Source organism: Panthera tigris, chromosome A3 (genome assembly GCF_018350195.1).
Source record: "Panthera tigris isolate Pti1 chromosome A3, P.tigris_Pti1_mat1.1, whole genome shotgun sequence".
NCBI classification, from domain to species: domain Eukaryota; kingdom Metazoa; phylum Chordata; class Mammalia; order Carnivora; family Felidae; genus Panthera; species Panthera tigris.
The window spans coordinates 113,229,785-113,249,026 of record NC_056662.1 but is presented as its reverse complement, the minus strand read 5'-3'; the positions used below and the strand labels follow the sequence as shown (position 1 = coordinate 113,249,026).

Sequence of the window (19,242 nt, the reverse complement as noted above, 5' to 3'; positions counted from 1 at the left end):
ACCCCCACCGCCAGGAGCAAGGGAGCGGGGCGGGGCTCAGGCATCGGCCACTCCCCACACTCAGGAAAAAAAAAACTGGGACATTGCGGACGCGAAGCTGGCGGGACCCAGGGCGCGTGGCAAGCGCGAGCCCTCCCGCGCATGCTCCAGCCGCTCGCCGCCCGCCCCCTCTCCGGGTCCCGCCTCTTTCGTTCGCTGTCCCCCTCCCCCGCCAACCTCCCTCTGAGCTTGGTCCCTCCGGGCGCGCGGCCGACGTCCCGCGTGCGTGCCGGCGCCTGACTTCACTTCCGGCTAACGCGCTCCGCTTGCCCCCTGGCCCCGGATGGTGACTGGCGGTGGTGCTGCACCTCCCGGGACTGTCACTGAGCCGCTTCCCAGTGTGATTGTGCTGAGCGCAGGCCGGAAGATGGCGGCTGCGGCTGCGGCGGCCTCGGGCTCGGGCTGCTCCTCGGCGGCGGGGGCGGGAGCGGCCGGGGTCTCGGAGTGGCTGGTGCTGCGGGACGGCTGCATGCGCTGCGACGCCGAAGGGCTGCACAGCCTCTCCTACCACCCGGCGCTCAACGCCATCCTGGCCGTCACCAGTCGCGGGACCATCAAAGTCATCGACGGCACCTCGGGGGCCACTCTGCAGGCCTCAGCGCTCAGCGGTGAGTGTGCGGCACGCCGGGCGGGGGCCGGGCCCGCCGCGGGAGGAGCGGGGCCCGCGGGATGCCGGAGAAGGAAGCCGCCCAGCCCCGGGGCTCGGCCTTGGGAGGAGGGGAAGCGGCGTGACGGGAATGGGGTAGCGCTGGGCAGGGCTGGGGGGCTCAGGCCTGTCTGTGACCCGAGGCCCGGAAGCTGATGGAGGAGGACCGTAGGACTTGGCTTTTTCAGCGGCTGCAGCTGGGAAGAAAAGACTGGCGAGTCGGGGAGTGGTGGGAGTTGCCTTCGGGCCTTGAGCGTCCGGTGTAGGTTGGTCCTCTGGGAGAGGTGAGGAGGCCTCGGAGCTCTGCACCTGAGAAGGCCAGACGCCCGGTCGGTCCTGGAGAAGGTGTTGGTGATGCCTTCTGCTAGATCAGAGAGCCAGCAGGTCGCAGGGTTGGGCCCGACGTGAGAGCCTGGTGGCCAGAGGCGAGCGTCGGAGCCAGCATGTAAGCCCTCCCCTCTGGTAGAGAGAAGTGAATACTCGACTGTTCGTAGGATCCGCAGGTGCAGGGATGTACCGCGGGCTTCGCACCGGGGGTGGGGGTGGGGTGCGCCTGGAGTGGGGGTGGGGAGACAAGTAGGCGGTCCAGCTGCCTGAACGGTTCCGTCGAAGACTTTAGGACGGACGCCATGGAAGACTAGACCTTGTTCCCTAGTTCGGGGCTTCCAACTTCTGTTCCCCAGTGATGAGAAGCTCAGGACCTGCGGTGTATGAAATACAGATTCCTTTGGCTTCGTAATGAGGTGAAACTTAAGGTTCTCTCTACTTGTTTTACCACAGCAGGCCGAAAGTTGGGATTTGGAGGTATGTCTGGATCTCACCAGTGGAGGAGAACTGTTCTGGGTGATGTAAACGTTGTTCCAGGGACGAGACTCCATGCATTATTAGGTGAACGCTCAGTGGACTGGAGTGGAGTTGTTTGGAATTGCCCTGGCCAAGTTAGTTATGTTTGGCTGAGATGACATTTCATTTGCGGTGAAGTGATGTGTGGCTTAATTTAGATGTTATAAATTGAGATTGAAAAGTTAGTGTATGAGTGAGTTAGACTTCTGCATAGAGATATAATGTATATGACTGTGTGCATTTAGCCAACGAAATGAGTTATGTGGTATATCAATTCACTTGTAACATGCGCAAATATGGACAGGTCATTATTCTAGTGTAGTAAGGCACATAAGAGTTAATGGCAATGTAGGGATAGAAAGATAAAATAAGAGATTTAACTTCTGTGGATGTGAGAGATGTGAAAGAAATGGATTGTATACAGCTACAGAATATAAACCCGGATCCTGTCTAAGATATGTCTAAGAGAAAGTTTGGATTGTAGGCTTGTAATTTTTCTTTTCTTGGCTTAGGTAAAGGACAGGAGGGGTGTCCCAGATGTAGCAATTCACAGTAACTGCAATATGGAGGTAACAACTTGTCACTATGTAGAGAGGGAGATACTCACTAGTAATTGGATATCTTTCTTCTCATGTAAAATATTTCAAACACAAAAAGGTATAAAGAATAATTAAAATGAACAATCATGTATCCCTGATTCTGTTTTTTTTAGTATATGCTTGTGTCTTTAAACATTATCTAATGCTGTCTTTCATGATTTTAAGCTTTGACTAATTGCTATCATAGGATATGTATTTGGATTTTTTTATAAAAAGTAGTATTAACAGAAGTTTTAAAATGTTTTTGTTAGAAAGGAATTTAATAGGGTGTTTTTATATTTGGAGGCTATGTTTGAGAAAAACAGTGTATGTCAGAGTTTGTTATAAGTAGTTGGGGAAATTGGACATATATGAATGTGTCTCATTAAAGGGAAGAGAATAGTCACTCAAGTGGTAGATTACTAAAGGGGAGGGGCTTAGAGTTGTAATACAAGTTTAAAGGTACAGCACTGATTGGGGATAATTTAGCTGGGATAAGTTGGGGCATTTGTTAATTAGAAAAGTATGGGATTGAATACAATTGCAGATGCCCATGCATTGAAGATTGAATATGTAATTTAAAATATGTAGAAGAGTTTATGGCAAACAAAAGGATTACAGAAAAGGTTTGAAAGTAACAATGGACAAAATTTGAAATGTTTTCATTTATGAGAATTGCAGTTATTAAAAATAATTACCAGAGGTTGTATAGAGTCTTGTGTATGTCATCTGTTCAGGTGATTGGGGAGGGAATGCTGCATTTTTTGTCTTGCCTGGAATATGTGTAGACTTTACATAGAGGTTTGCTATGTAGGTTTGCTTTATGGGTAGGTTTGCTTTTGATGATTAATAGAGGGTGACAGTCCTATAAATAGAATAAGGAGGAGGTGCCAGCAGTGACCATGGTCCTAACATGACCCCTCTTTAAGGGGCAAGGAGCCACTTCTTTCATACCCCAGAGGAAAGACATCTTTGTATCAGGGGAAGAAGAGTGTTCTTGGGTGACAGAGTAGTGTGTCTTCTGAATGGGTTCAGGTTATAGGTAGCCTATTAGTGTAGATGGGAAATTGAAGGATGGAAGCAGGACTTGTGTGTATATTTCAGTTGGGTGGCAAAGGTGGTGAATTTTTGACTGTGTCTACTAGTATATGTCTTCAGTGTATCTGTATCTGATATGAAATGTTTATAAATACACTTTTCATTATGTTAGGAGCTATCAGTATAACACGTTAGGCAAGTATTTGATCCATTTTAGTGTTTAAGAGTTAAGATTTCTCAGTGTCTAGGCCAGTTCCTTAGTTTGGCATTCTTTGACTTCCATGATTTGGCCTCTACCAGTCTCTCTGGTCTTATCTCCCTATTTAGTTTTGTGAACTGGTTCATTTAATTTTCTTTCCTAACTCAGTAGTTTTGCTCTTTCTTGGAATGCACCAATTCCCTCCAGACATATTTTAGCCATTTTTCAAGACCTGGAGCAGATCTTAACTTCCTGATTCTTTTAGCCTGAAGTGATCCACTGAACCCCTAAGCACATATTGTCCTCTTAATGTCTATTTTAGTAATTTGGCAGCTTACTGTTTGTGGTGTGTTTTTTGTCTTGAACTATTTAAATTCCATTTTATTTAGCTTTTTGTGAATATACGATGTCCATTTAACTATATTTAAAACTCCTTAAGGGAAGGAACCTGTCCTCTTGTTTATATCCCCTCCTCAGAATGCCTAGTACAGAATATTAATGAATATTTTAAATTTATGTATATATGCTAATGAGTGTTAAATGTATGCTGTCTTACATACTAACTGCTAAAATAAACACCTTCTTTGGCTTTTTTTTCTTTCTTTTTTTAAGTTTATTTATTTTTGAGAGTGCGAGCGCACAAGTGAGGGAAGGGCACAAGGAAGGAGAGAGAGAATCCCAAGCAGGCTCCACACCATCAGCACAGATCCCCATGTGGGGCTTGAAGATCATATCATGACTTGAGCCAAGATCCAGAGTCGGACGTTAACCAACTGCACCACCCAGGCGCCCCTCATTCTTTTCTTAAACAGATTTTTTAAGAGTAGCTTTAGGTTCATAGTAAAAATTGAGGAGAAGAGTACAGTGTTCCTATATACCTCCTGCCCCTGTGCACACACAACCTTCCTTCACTGTTTGTTATAATCAGTGAACCTGCATTAACACATCATTATCACGCAAGTCTCTAGTTGATGTTAGTGCTCACTTTTGGTGTTGTACATTCTCTGGGTTCTGACAAATGGATATGTCATACCAAACAGTTTCACTTTCATAAAAATCCTCTGTGCTCTGCCTGTTCACCCATCCCTCTCTCCTACCCCCTGCCACTTTGTGATCTTTTGACTGTCTGTGGTTTTGCCTTTTCTGGAATGTCATATAGTTGGAATTATACAGGATGTAGCCTTTTCAGTTTGGCTTCTTTCACTTAGGAATATCCATTTTTAAGGAGTGCCTGTCTGGCTGAGTCAGTGGAGCGTGTGACTCTTGATCTTGGGGTTGTGGGTTTGAGCCCCACATTGGGTGTAGAGATTACTTAAAAATTAAATCTAAAAAGTAAAAACATTTAAAAAAAAGGAATATGCATTTAATTCTTCCATGTCTTTTGATGGCTTGCTAACTCACTGCTTTTAAATGTTGAGTAATATTCCATTGTCTGGATGTACCACAGTTTATTTACCCATTCATCTATTGAAGGACATCTTGGTTGCTTCTAGGTAGCAGCAGTTATGAATAATAAAGCTGCTACAAATATTTGTGTGCAGGCTTTTGTGTGGACATAAGTTTTTAGTTCATTTGGGAAATGCCAAGGAACGTGAATGCCAGATCATGTGTTAGGAGTATGTTTAGTTTTGTAAGAAACTGTCAAACGGTCTTCCAAAGCAGCTGTATGTACTATTTTGTTTTCCCAGTGGTATTGAATGAGAGTTCCTGTTGCTCCAAATCCCTCTTAGCGCTCTGATTTTTGTTTGGATTGTGGCCATTCAGATAGGTGTGTAGTGGGACCTCATTGTTTTAATTTGCAATTCCCTAATGAAAATTTGTGCAGTTTGGATTTTAAAAATCAAAATAGCTCTACATATACCACTTGACCATATTGTTTATATTGCTAGATATGTTCTCTTTAGCTTTTGTTTGTTCATGCAGTTTAGCATAACAGTTAAGGGAGGAGCTTGGTTTTGGAGACAGTTGGCTCTGGTTAAGATCCCAATTTCTGCTTTCCCCCACCTCCCAATTTAACTGTGTAACCTTGACTAAATTACTTAACATTTCTGTTGCAGTTTCCCCATTTGCAAAATGGGGATGATAATTGTACTAATCATGAGAATTAAGTGTTAATACACAGAAAGTTTTTAGAACAGTGTGTTTACTGTTCAAAAATATTTCTTCTATTAATTGTAAATCTTTGTAAATACTCCTTTTTTACTTAAACCTTTTTGGTATTCTCTGTTAAATCTTTTGAAGTTAACCCGAAAGTTTAACTTTATTTTTCATATTTACCACTTATTACCATTCAGCAGAATCCATCTAATTTTTGCTTTGAGTAAGGTATTGTTCAGGTTTTTTTTTTCTTTTTTCTTTTTTATGGAATCAACATTCTTTATTAAATCCACCAGGTACCAGGGGTTGGTCCTAAGCCCTTTGTTCAGTATTTTCTTGTATTATTTAACTACTAGTGGTAATGTATCCTCTTGCTTTCTGAAATAGTACCCCTCCCCCCAATGTAGTACATTTTATATTGTTTGTTTTTTTAATACACTTTTTTGAGGGCATGCGGAAAGAGAATGGGTATTCTGAATTTTGAATTTTATTAAAAAAATTTTTTTTTAACGTTTATTTATTTTTGAGACAGAGAGAGACAGAGCATGAATGGGGGAGGGTCAGAGAGAGAGAGGGAGACACAGAATCTGAAACAGGCTCCAGGCTCTGCGCTGTCAGCACAGAGCCCGATGCGGGGCTCGAACTCACAGACGGCGAAATCACGACCTGAGCCAAAGTCGGACGCTCAACCAACTGAGCCACCCAGGCGCCCCTGAATTTTGAATTTTAGCTCACTAACTCACTCTCTAAAATTCCTGAATTTCAGCTTCCTCATTTGTAAATTAAGATTAACCTTTAATAGTGTGGTTGTGTAGATTAAGTGGTAAACATATTTAAAGTGCCTAACATTGCTTAGCATTTGTATACAGTGAATGTTAATTCTCTTAAGCCTCGTGGATGCTTAGTATTGCCATGTTCCTCACTATTACTTTAGAAAAAATGTTCACTGCTTTAGTGTTATGTACAGAGGATAGATACTGTTGAGTTGTAGTTGGAAATGTAAATGTTGGTGACAAATATTATCTCTGGATAAATGTCTTGCAGTGTATTGGTGTGGCTGAATGTCAGAATGAAGTTAAGACTGTTCTGTTACTAGTTCTGTGTATATATGGATTGTTCATGTAGTATATCTACATAAGTAACAGAAGATATATGGATATTAATCAGTAGGTGTTGTAGCATATGTGTAAAAGGAAATCATGTCTCTTCTGTTTCTGAAGTAGGTTCCAGATTTCTGTCATGGTGAGGAAACTCCAAAGCTGCTTAGTGTTTTTAGACCAACGCTCTAGTTTCACATTTCTTTATGAATATTTCCCTTTTTCCTTTTCCTGTATAGATGTTGATTTTGATTTGAGAAATTACCACGATGGTCATAAATGAGAAAAAGGTTACTGTACTCCAGGTGCAGTGAAGTTCAGATTGGGTGAATTTTTGCTTCTTTATTTACTTTTGGTTTGATAAGAACTTGCTGTTCAGACTCAAAGCCCAGAGCTGCCTGCATCAAGAAGTCTTGGAGTATAGAAAACTAGTTAGGTTACCTGCATATTTCTCAAGATCTAATTTTTGGGATACAACTCTTAGTTACTATCACTTTGTTAGAAGTGGTAATATTTTTCTCACTACTGCTGAATTAGGCATGCATTAATTTGGATAAAATGCAAAATCATCCTGTAGGTCTGTTTTAGAAATTGTAGATGATTCAGACCACTTCCTATTTCCTGACTTTGGTTCATGTAGCCTTCCTAGTCTCAATTATTCTTTTATGAAAGATAATATAAGACAGTATAGAATTGGAATTTTAGTAGCCTTAGAAAATATTTGTTTTCTGGATACATATGAGTTCTTTATAAAAACTTAATTGGTCAAATCTCTTTGTGGGCTGAGTACAAACTTGATGTTGCAATTGACTGAGTTTAGTAATGAAACATGATGACCTATCTTATGTCAAAGATTTGTTTTATTTATTTATTTAAGATTTTATTAAAAAAATTTTTTTAATGTTTTTATTTATTTTTGAGACAGAGAGAGACAGAGCATGAGCAAGGGAGGGGCAGAGAGAGGGGGAGACACAGAATATGAAGCAGGCTCCAGGCTCTGAGCTGTTAGCACAGAGCCCAACGTGGGGCTTGAACTCACGGAGTGTGAGATCATGACCTGAGATTTTATTTTTAAGTAATTTCTATACTGAATGTGGGGCTTGAACTTAGATCTCTGAAATCAAGGGTCACATGCTCTACCAGCTGATCCAGCCAGGTGCCCCAATTTACTATTTTATTAACAAAACATTTTGCCACAATTAGAGTAAATTTATATTAAGACTAAAAATTTATATTAAGATTTTTAAAAAATATATATTTATTTTTGAAGGGTGGTGGGGCAGAGAGAGAGGGAGACATAGTATCTGAAGCAGGCTCCAGGCTCTGAGCTGCCAGCACAGAGCCCAACATGGGGCTCAAACCTATGAATGGTGGGATCATGACCTGAGCTGAAGTCGGACACTAAACTGACTGAGCCCCCCAGGTGCCCCTATATTAAGATTGTTTTTAAGATCCTTGAAGTTTATCCGGTTTTTTAACTTTTATCTCCCAAGTTTTCCTATTACCTGTTCAAAGATGGTTTTGCTCTAGTGAGAATTTATCTTGGTCTTTTAGTAGTTTTAGGCTTATTGAGAGTCACTATAAGAGATCAAATTTTGGAGCCGAACATTTTGATCTTAAGTCTTGGTTCTATTTAATTTTGAAGTTCATCTACAAAAGGAGGATAATAATAGTGCCTATCCCATGAAGTGGTTGTGTAACGTATGTACTCTATAAGTGTTTTTTTATTATGTTTTTATTCTTTGGTAGTAGGGGCTATTTAAGTGTAGTAGACATTTTTGCTACAGATATTCTGTTGAAATGGCAGTATTCTTCCAGTTTTCCATGCATGTGGAAATGTGACTGGGTGAAATCTAATGGGCATAATTATAAAATAATAACTTCTGTATTACAGGAGAAATATAAACTATGTAAGTGAATTGATTTTGGAGTTGAAATTGTTAAAAGAGCAACATTATGCTAGCACAGGAACACAAAATAATTAAGACAACATTTTGGCCTTTGAATATATGCTTGGTGATGTGTTTAGGTAAACCATTTTAGCGTAATGTCATAAGTAGTGTAATATAGATATGCACAATGCTGTGTGAGTACACAGGAGGAAGTTTCTTCAACCCGAGGGAAAAAAAGAAGGCTTCTCAAAGGAGGTTGTTTTTATGATCCGTTTTGAAAGATGAGGTAGTGGGAGGGAATGTTATAGGGATCATCATCTTAAGCTAGGGTACTTGCTTGTGGGGAGAGCTGTTGGTCTTTCAAAACATGGTGAATTCAAGTAACAAAGAGATTTTCAAGGAAAGACATTGGGGGTTAAGGTGTGTGAGGGGATGGTTAGAGCTGAAGCTGAGAGATAGGCAAACACAAGATCATAATCTGTTTTGCTAAGAAATTTGACTTGATGTCAGTGGTAGGGAGCCACTGTAGGTTATCACATGATCAAATTTGTTTTTAGAGAGGTTTGAAGCTAATGCTCAGGTGTGAGAAGTGATGAGAGCTTTCTGTAAGTTAGTTTGAAAGGTAGGAACAGTGTAATTTGGTGAATGTGGGGATGAGAGAGATGGACAAGGTGAAAAGCACTCATGCGTGGGTTCCTACTTTAGGTAACTGGCTAAATGGTGTGTATTAACCCAAATAAGCAGTACAAGAAAGTGTGAAGAGTGGTTTTTGTTGGAGAAGATTGGGGAGCAAGAGGGAGATAGTGATTTAAGTTACATTAATTTTGAGGTTCTTGAAGGACATCCAAGTAGAGATGTCCAGGAGGTATTGGGAATTCAGAGTTGAAGCTTGAGGATTTGGGGACACAGGTTAGGAAGACTGAACCTAGTGGTTAAGGATATTGGTTCTGGAGCCAGAATGCCTTCAGTCAATGATTTACCACTTACTATCTGTGCTCTTAGGCAACATTCTTAACCTCTCTCTGGCACCCTTAACTTGTTGGGTTATTGGAAAGATTAAATTTTTTTTAAGTAGGCTCCACACCTAGTGTGGAGCTTGAACTGAGGACCCTGAGATCAAGAGTCAGATGCTTGACTGACTAAGCCAGCTAGGCACCCCTGGAAAGATTAAATAACCTGACACATGGAGTTAACTGCTTAACCTACCATAAGCACTCAATTAATGTTACTTTTGGGTTGGGGTTTTTAATTATATAGCTTAATTCAACAAATGTTTGCCTGCCATATTGGGATAAAGATGAATTTGAATTCTCCCCTGCCTCCCAATTTGGAAACCTTTCTAGACAAGTTGATAGAGTTAGGTAGCATAAGCAAGAGCAGAGGCATGAAGCAGGCAGTATTTATTATTAAGCCCTTTGGTATTAGAGTGCAAAGCACAAGGCTGGGAGTGATAGATGGCCTGAGGATCTTGGATTTGGTCCCTCCGACCTATGGCTCCCATATTTTTCAGTGTAAGGACTTCTAGTTTAAGGTAAAAAATTTAGGGACCTATTTTTATAGGAACTATGTTTTTAGTATCAGTTAGTTGATAGAATATAAACAATAACAGATTTCTCTACAATAGTATGTAAGAGCAGTGGGGAGAGTGTTGGGAGGGAGGTACCTCTGATATGTGCATTGCATTGCTGATGGCCTCATGCCTTTGGCAAGATAACTTCTCAGAGTTACCATCTTCAAAAGGGGCTGGTAATTCTTTTTTAAAACTATTTATCTTTATTTACTTTTTTATTATACAATTTTTTTTTTGTTTTTGTAAAGTAGGCTCCACGCCCAGCGTGGGGCTTGATCCTGAGATCAAGAGTTGCATTCTCTACTGACTGAATCAGCCAGGCACCCCTGGTCTGATAATTTTTGCTTAGACTACTTCATTATCTGATAATGAATATAGAAATGTCTTTGTAGACTGTAGCACTTCAGATGTGAAGGAAACAAAAAAGTTAAGACAAACTCTTTGGGTATAAAAGAGGGGATAATAGATGTACAAATAACAAAAAAGAATAAAGTAATTGCTATATAAAATAGTTTGTGAGAAGGGTAGTGCCCCTAAAAAGAAGTAACTGTGGTCTCATTTGAGTATATTAAATCAGGGATGTATTTTAGGGGAGATAAATATTATGTTTACTTTTTAGGGGAAATGATAGAAATGTTAGAAGGGGCAGATGGGATTGAGATTTATTGTGGGTGCCAGGAATTTAAATCTTCATGATTTGTTTCTGTACTTTTACTTTGATTTATGAAGTAGGAGAGAAGATTGGGGAGATGGCATAGGGCAGTGGTTCTCAGCCTTGGTTGTTCATTAGAATCATCAGGGGAAGTTAAAAAAAAAATTCTGGGGGCGCCTGGGTGGCTCAGTCGGTTAAGCGTCCGACTTCGGCTCAGGTCACGATCTCGCGGTCCGCGGGTTCGAGCCCTGCGTCGGGCTCTGGGCTGATGGCTCAGAGCCTGGAGCCTGCTTCCGATTCTGTGTTTCCCTCTCTCTCTGCCCCTCCCCCGTTCATGCTGTGTCTCTCTCTGTCTGAAAAATAAATAAACGTTAAAAAAAAAATTAAAAAAAAATTCTGCTTGGGGTCCCATTATTCTGACTCAAGTTGTCTGGAGTGGAAGCCAGGCTTTTTTTTTTTTTTTTTTTAACAGCATACCAGGTGATTCTATATAATTTTTTTTTTTAATGTTTATTTATTTTTGAGAGAGAGAGTGAGAGATGGAGCAGGGGAAGGGCAGAGAGAGAAGGAGACATGGAATCCAAAGCAGGCTCCAAGCTCTGAGCTGTCAGCACAGAACCCGATGCAGGGCTCAAACCCACGAACTGTGAGATCATGACCTGAGCTGAAGTCGGACGCTTAACTGACTGAGCCACCCAGGCGCCTGAACAGGATACCAGGTGATTCTAATGTGCAGATAGGTTTAGAGGTTCCAACTTCATGATAAGTCTGGGATAAATGAGAGACAAGTTTCACTTGAATAGTATCTTGAACTGAATATTGTTCTATTTAGCCTTAATTTTTGGGGTAAGAAAAACCTCCCAAGTTAGTCTGCTAATAAAACCTACCCCATTGTGTTTTAAATTGTATTTAGTGAATATATAATGCAATATGCTTGTAAGCAGCAGAGATATGTCAAGAACCAAATTTATGCTGCTGCGTTTCTTTTTTCAAAAATTTTTTTAATGTTGATTTATTTTTGAGAGAGAGACAGCGTGAGCAGGGGAGGGGCAGAGAGAATGGGAGTCACAGAATTTGAAGGAAGCAGGCTTCAGGCTCTGAGCTGTCAGCACAGAGTCAGATGCAGGACTTGAACTCACAAACCATGAGATCATGACCTGAGCCAAAGTCAGACACCTACCTGAGCCACCCAGGCCCCCCTCTTCTGCTTTCTGTTTTGTCCTTTTCAGTATAATTCAGTTTTGGTTGTTTTTTGAACCAGCCAAGTGCTCTGATACTTGTTCACCAAAATGTCACTAGAGCCAAGGACAGTGACCTCCTCATACTGGCAGCCCAGGAGTAAGATAGGGGAAAATAGGCCCACAGCTAGTTTCATGCCTGAACTGTCTTTGTTTCATGTTGTGTTAACAAGCCAAAACAAGAGCTGTGAGACTATTATATTTTGCTACATTATCATTTAGTTTTAATCTATTAAAAAGCTCTTTGAAAGTATAGAAAATGATTCATTTATTCAAAGACATTTATTGTGTGTCAAGCACTGGTGATACACTAGTTAACAAAGTCCTTGCTTTCCTAGAGCCAGTGGTTTAGTGGGAAGAGGTATATTACACACACACACACACACACACACACACACACACACACACACTATCAAGTGGTGATAAATGCTGTAAGAAATTAGAGCTGGTATGAGATGATGATGGGTAAATTTGTGCTGTGCTTTGGTCTGGAAGGGTCTATGAAGCAGCCCTTGAGCAAAGTTCCCAGTGATGTTAGAAAACAGGGCAGGTAATCCAGGGAAGTTTCTTTTGCCCTATTATTGCCCTTTTTTTGCATACTGTATATGCAAAAACAGCTAGATGGATTGTCATCATATTTGGATGGAATTTGACTTGGACTGACTTAAAATGTAGGCTATGTGAGGAATGATGAAAGGTCTGTGTGACCTCTAGTTTAGATACATGTACCATCTGTATTCTACAGAGAACAGTACTTTCAAATATGAGTTCCAAATAGAAATTCACAGGGTACATGTTCTGCATTACCTAATTGTATTGATTTGTAGCTGAGTTCCTTATCATATGGGCAACTTTGTGTTGCAACAGGAATTTATATACAGATGGTTAGAGTTATCTTGAGCAACATCAATAGGGAAGGTAGCTCTCAAATTTTACTTAATGATAGCCAGTTCAAAATCATGAAGGAAGAATGTAACTTTTGTGTCCAAGGTGGTTTGAAAGATTTTTAACTGTGACAAATTGAATAACATATGTGAAATAGGCCCCAGAATTTCTTGCATGGGGTAGGTCCTTAAAGATTGAGTCCCATCCACGGAAACTTCAGTGGCGATTATTTATGTTCTTAAAACTTTGTCAGAAAAAAAAATAAATAAATAAAACTTTGTCAGTTGATGTCAGATACTTAAGATTGTTGTAAAATAAGTGGTTTGGTGGAACTTTTGGATAAAGTGAATAGAGAGCTTGGAACTTTTTTTTTTTTTTTTTTTTTTAAAGATTTTATTTTTTAAGTAAGCTACACCCAGTGTGGGTCCAAACTCAGGACGCCAAGATCAAGAGCTGCATGCTGCACCACCTGAGCCAGCCGGGCACTCCGGAACTTGGAACTCTTAATTCCAATGAGTCTGTCTCTTTTGGAGACCCTCTTTCATGCTCAGGCAGATGTTGGTTCTTTTGCCTGGAATAATACTATGCCTACGTTGCGTTTTATCCATTTGTTACCCTTTTTCATGGTCTACACACTGAACTTTACCAAATTTGCTTTGCTTTGCACCAAGTTTTGTTTTACAGGAATACTCACTTTGGCTTTGAATAATATAGTGTACTAACAACTTTTGTTAAGTGATTTTATTTTTGGTTACTTTAATTATATTTTAAAAGTCTTGTTAGAACGCTGATTTTGTACCCTTTTGATTGACTTCGAATGATGTCTTTCTATACTATGTTAGAGTATTTTAAGCACTGAACTCTGATGTTATCTCTGTGGAAATGGGATTTTACAGTGTGTCCTGTCAGTTTGCAAAGATCATGTATTTTTGATAATATTTTTGCAAGTTTTGCAGGAATGCAAATGGATAGTGCATTGATAAAGAATTGACTGTTTCTTGAAGTAGGTATTAGAATTAACTGATTAAAAAAAATTTTTCTTATGTTTATTCCTGAGACAGAGACAGAGCATGAGTGGGGAGGGGCAGAGAGAGAGGGAGACACAGAATCCGAAGCAGCTCCAGGCTCTGAGCTGTCACTGACGCAGGGCTGGAACCCACAAACCGTGAGATCGTGACCTGAGCTGAAGTCGGTCGCTCAACCGACTGAGCCACCCAAGCGCCCCAGAATTAACTGATTTTAAAAAACAGTTTTGGGGCACCTCAGTCATTTGAGTTTCTGACTCTTTTTTAAAAATTTTTTTTTTTTTTAATGTTTATTTTTGAGACAGAGAGAGACAGAGCATGAACAGGGGAGGGGCAGAGAGAGAGGGAGACACAGAATCTGAAATAGGCTCCAGGCTCTGAGCTGTTAGCACAGAGCCCGATGCGGGGCTCGAACTCACAGACCGTGAGATCATGACCTGAGCCGAAGTCGGACGCTTAACCGACTGAGCCACCCAGGCGCCCCTGAGTTTCTGACTCTTGATTGTGGCTCAGGACATGATCTCACAGTTGTGAGATTGAGTCCCTTGTCAAGCTCTGTGTTGGGCATGGAGCCTGTTTGAGATTCTCTCTCCTTCTCCCTCTGCCCCTCTCCCCTGCTCTCACGGTCTCTCTCTCAAAAACAAAACAAAATAAACAAACAAAAACACCAAAACCCCCACAGTTTCACACATTTGAAAAATTTTTTTTTTTAAGTTTTTTATTTATTTTTGAGAGAGAGAGCAAGTGGGTTGAGGGGGGAGAGAGATAGAGGGGAGAGAGAGAATCCCAAGCAGCCTCCACCCTGTCACTACAGAGCCCTGATGTGGGTCTCGAACCCATGAACCATGATCTGAGCTGAAATCAAGAGCCAGACACTTAACCAACTGAGCCATCCAGGTGCTCCTGAAAATTCTCATTTTAAAAGTGATTTACCTTATTATAGGATATCAAATAGACTAAGGAAAAGAGTAGTCACCTATGATTTTGTTAGCTAAAGATGGCCATTGTTAGCATTCTGGTGTGTGATAATTTCTTTTTGCTTTTTTCTATTTAATGTATTTTTACAGAATTTGGATTGCAGTGATATGTTATAAACTATTTCCCTCTTTACTTAGTTAATAGTGTATTATGAATATTTTTCTATGTCTTTATTATTTTATAACATTTATTTATTTTTGAGATAGAGCACAAGCAGGGGAGGAGCAGAGAGAGAGGAAGACCACAGTATCCAAAGCAGACTCCAGGCTCCGAGCTGTCAGCACAGAGCCTGATGTGGGGCTCGAACTCACAGACCACGAGATCGTGACCTGAGCCAAAGTTGGCCACTCAACTGAGCCACCCAGGCACCCCTGTCTTTATTATTTTATAACATTTTAAAATTAATTTTATTTAATACCGCACAATAAAATAGTACACATTTTTTGTGTACTGGCAGTATATGCATTAACTACTGCTACAATTAGGATACAGAACAGTTTCAATACCTGTGCCATCTCCTTTATAGCTTACCTTGCTCCCTTCCCCTCCAACCTTTGGCAATCACGTTTTCCATACTTTTAGTTTTGTCTTATCTAGAATGTCCTAGAAATGGAATCCTACGGTATACCTTTTTTATTTGAATCATTTACAGTTTTTTTTATTTTTAAAAAATTTTTTATTTTTTAAAGAGAGAGTGCAGTTGGGGGGGCAGCAGGAGAGAGAATCCCAGTGAGGCTCCAGGTGTACCTATGTAACCTTTTGATACTGACTTTTTGCACTTAGAGTTGTTTTATGTGTCAATAGTTCATTTCTTTCTTTTAAAAATTTTTTTAATTTTTTTTTTTTTTTTTTTTTTAACGTTTATTTATTTTTGAGACAGAGAGAGACAGAGCATGAACGGGGGAGGAGCAGAGAGAGAGGGAGACACCGAATCGGAAGCAGGCTCCAGGCTCTGGGCCATCAGCCCAGAGCCCGACGCGGGGCTCGAACTCACGGACCGTGAGATTGTGACCTGAGCTGAAGTCGGACACTCAACCGACTGAGCCACCCAGGCGCCCCAATGTTTGTTTGTTTTTGAGAGAGAGAGAGTGAGAGCAGGGGAAGGGCAGAGAGAGTCAGACTGAATCTGCAGATCTGAAGCAGGCTCCAGGCTCTGAGCTGTCAGTGCAGAACCTGATGCGGGGCTTGAACCCGTGAACCATGAGATCATGACCTAGGCCTAAGTTGGACACTTAAATGACTGAGCCACCTACGTGCCCCGTATAGTTCATTTCTTTTTATAGCTGAACAGTATTTCATTGTATAAATGTGTCACCATTTGTTTAGTCAGTCACTCATTGAAGGATACTTGGATGTTTTCAGCTTTTGGTGATTAATGATAGAGCGATTATAAACGTTTGAGTACAGGTTTTTATGTGAATGTAAGATTTTATGTCTGTAGGGTAAATACATAGAAGTGGGATTCCGGGGCCATTTGGTAAGTGTATGTTTAATCTTATAAGAAATAGTCAAACCAGTGTGGCTGTGCCATTATGCATTTCCATTAAAAATGAGTTGCACTATTCTGAATCTTATAAGCGCTTGGTTTTGTCTGTATATTGTTAAAAAGTCAATACTACCCAAAGTGATTTACAGATTCATTGCAATTTCTATCAAAATCTCCAAGATATCAAAATCTCCAGAAATAGAAAAACCCATCTTAAAATTCATGTGAAATCTCAAGGGACTCCCAGATAGCTAAAGCATTCTTGAAAAAGAACAAAGTTGAGGACTAACTGATTTCAGGATTTACTACAGTGTTACAGTAGTCGAAACAATGTGGTACTGGCATAGACAGACATAAGGACTGATGGAATAGAGAGCCCAGAAGTAAGCCCTCACATATGTGGTAACTGATTTTCAACAAGAAGGCCAGCACCATTCAGTGGGGGAAAGGACAATCTCTTCAAGAAATGGTGCTGAGAAAACTTGGTATCCACATGCAAAAGAATGAAGTTGGACCCTTAAAAGTAACAGTGACAACTGTAAAGCTCTTAGAACAATACAAAGAGGGAAGCTTCATGGATCTTGATTTGGCAGTGATTTTGGGGATATAACATCAAAGGCACAGGCAACCAAAGAAAAAATAGACAAGTTAGACTTCATTAAAATGAAAATTTTTTGTGCATGAAGGACCCTATCAAGAAAAATTTTTGTGCATAAAGGGGCCTATCAAACCGCAGAATATGAGAAAGTATTTGCAAGTCACATATCTAGGTATATATAGAGAATTAATATCTAGAATATAGAAAACTTTGACATCTTAACAACAACAAAAAACAACCTGATTAAAGAGTGAGCAAAATACTTGAAGGTATTTCTCCAGAGAAGAAATACAGCAGGCCAACAAGCACACACAGATATTCAACATCACTAATGTTTGGGAAATATAAATTAAAACTATGAGGCAATAACACTTCCCACCCACTAAAATTATTAAAAAATAATAACGTGTTGGTGAGAATGTGGAGAATTGGAACCCTTGAATTGTACACTCTTGGTGGGAATACAAAATAGTGCAGCTGTTAGGAAAAACAGTATGGTGGTTCCTCAAACAATTGAAAATAAAATTATGATATCACAATTTCACATCCAAAAGAATTGAAAGGGTCTTGAAGAAATATCTGTACATCATGTTCATAGCAGCATTATTCCCAATAGTCAAAAAGTGGAAGCTACCCAAGTGTCCATTGATGGATGTATGAATAAACAAAGTATGGTGTGTATATACAATGGAATATTAGCCTTAGAAAGGAAGGAAATTTTGACATATACTGCAACATGGATGAACTGAAGACATTATGCTTATTGAAATAAGCCAGTCACAAAAGGACCGATACCATATGACTCCACTTATATGTGGTACTTAGAGCAGTCAATTTCATAGAAACAGAAAGTAGAATAGTGATTGATTGCTGAGCACTGGGAGTATGGAAGTGGGAAGGAGGAGTTAGTGTCTAATGGTTGTGGAGCTTAAGTTTTGCAAGATGAGAAGAGCTCTGTGGGTAGATGGTGATGATGGTTGCACAACAGTGTGAAAATACCTAATGCCACTCAACTGTATACGTAAAAATGGTTAAAATGATGGGGTGCCTGGGTGGCTCAGTCGGTTAAGCATCTGACTTCAGCTTAGGTCGTGATCTCACGGTTTGTGAGTTCGAGCCCTGCATCAGGCTCTGTGCTGAGAGCTCAGAGCTGAAGCCTGTTCAGATTCTGGGTCTCCCTCTCTCTGCCTCTCCCCTGCTCTCACTATGTCTGTCTGTCTCTCACTCTCTCTCAAAAATAAACACAAGTACATAAGTAAACATAAATAAACAAAAAGTTAAAATGCTAAATTTTATGTTAATTTACCACAATTAAAAATAATTAAAAAAATCAAATGGCCATGTTTCTGTGGGTCTGTCTTTGGATTCTCTCCTGTTCCATAGATTCATATGTCTATCCATTTGCCACCACCACACTTTCTTGTGATACTGTATTTTGTTTGCTTGTTTATTTTGAGAGAGAGAGAGTGAAATCAAGAGTCGGATGCTTAACTGACTTAGCCACCCAGGTGCCCCTATTTTATGATTTTAAAGCTATCATAAACTGTTACTGTTTTCTGTAAATTTCAGCTTCTGATTGATCATTGTTAGTATATGGAAATACAATTGATTGGTTTTTGTGTATTGATTTTGTTTACTGTAACCTTGCTAAACTCATTAGCTCTAGGAGTTTTTTTTATTTTTTATTTTATTTTTAAATTTAATTTTATTTCTTTAACATTTTTATTTTTGAGAGACAGAGACACAGTGTGAGTAGGGGAGGGACAGAGAGAGAGGGAGACACAGAATCTGAAGCAGGCTCCAGGCTCTAGGCTGTCAGCGCAGAGCCCAACACAGGGCTCAAACCCACCAACCGTGAGATCATGACCTGAACTGAAGTCGGACCCTTAACTGACTGTAGCTCTAGAAGTTTCAAATTAATTAATTAATTAGTTAATTTTTAATATGATTTATTGTCAAATTGGCTCACACACAGTGTGTAAACTGTCCTCTTGGTTTTTGGGTAGATTCCTGTGGTTTATCACTTACATACAATAAATACCCAGCGCTCATCTCAACAAGTCCCCTCATGAGTGCCTATCACCCATTTTCCCCTCTTCCCCACCTCCCCCCCATTTATTTATTTTAGAGAGACAGAGAGAGAACATGAAAGTGAGGGAGAGGGACAGAGGGAGAGAGAGACTCCTAAGCAGGCTCCATGCTCAGTGCAGAGCCTGACTTGGGGTTCGATCTTAGGACTGAGAGATCATGACCTGAGCCAAAATCAAGAGTTGGACTCTTAACTGAATCACCCAAGCACCCCTAGGAGTTTTGCTTTTGTTTTTTGATTTCCTGGATAGGTTAATGTTGTCTGTGAGTAGGGACAGTGTCATTTGTTCATT

The 19,242-nt window shown here is 40.3% G+C and overlaps 1 protein-coding gene across 9 annotated transcripts in view; it reads left to right on the top strand.

Moving 5' to 3' along the window:
* Positions 1 to 233: 233 nt before the first annotated feature.
* The window catches only part of BIRC6 (baculoviral IAP repeat containing 6), a 223,543-nt gene continuing 204,534 nt past the window's right edge, over positions 234 to 19,242 (top strand). For 8 of the 9 annotated variants that reach the window (XM_042982203.1, XM_042982202.1, XM_042982200.1 and 5 more), the window contains exon 1: positions 239 to 647. In XM_042982203.1, coding sequence (XP_042838137.1) covers positions 323 to 647 — 325 coding nt within the window. In that variant the 5' untranslated portion in view covers positions 239 to 322. Of the gene's footprint in view, positions 648 to 19,242 lie in introns of all 9 variants that reach the window. The other variant, XR_006215936.1, reaches the window with a different exon arrangement.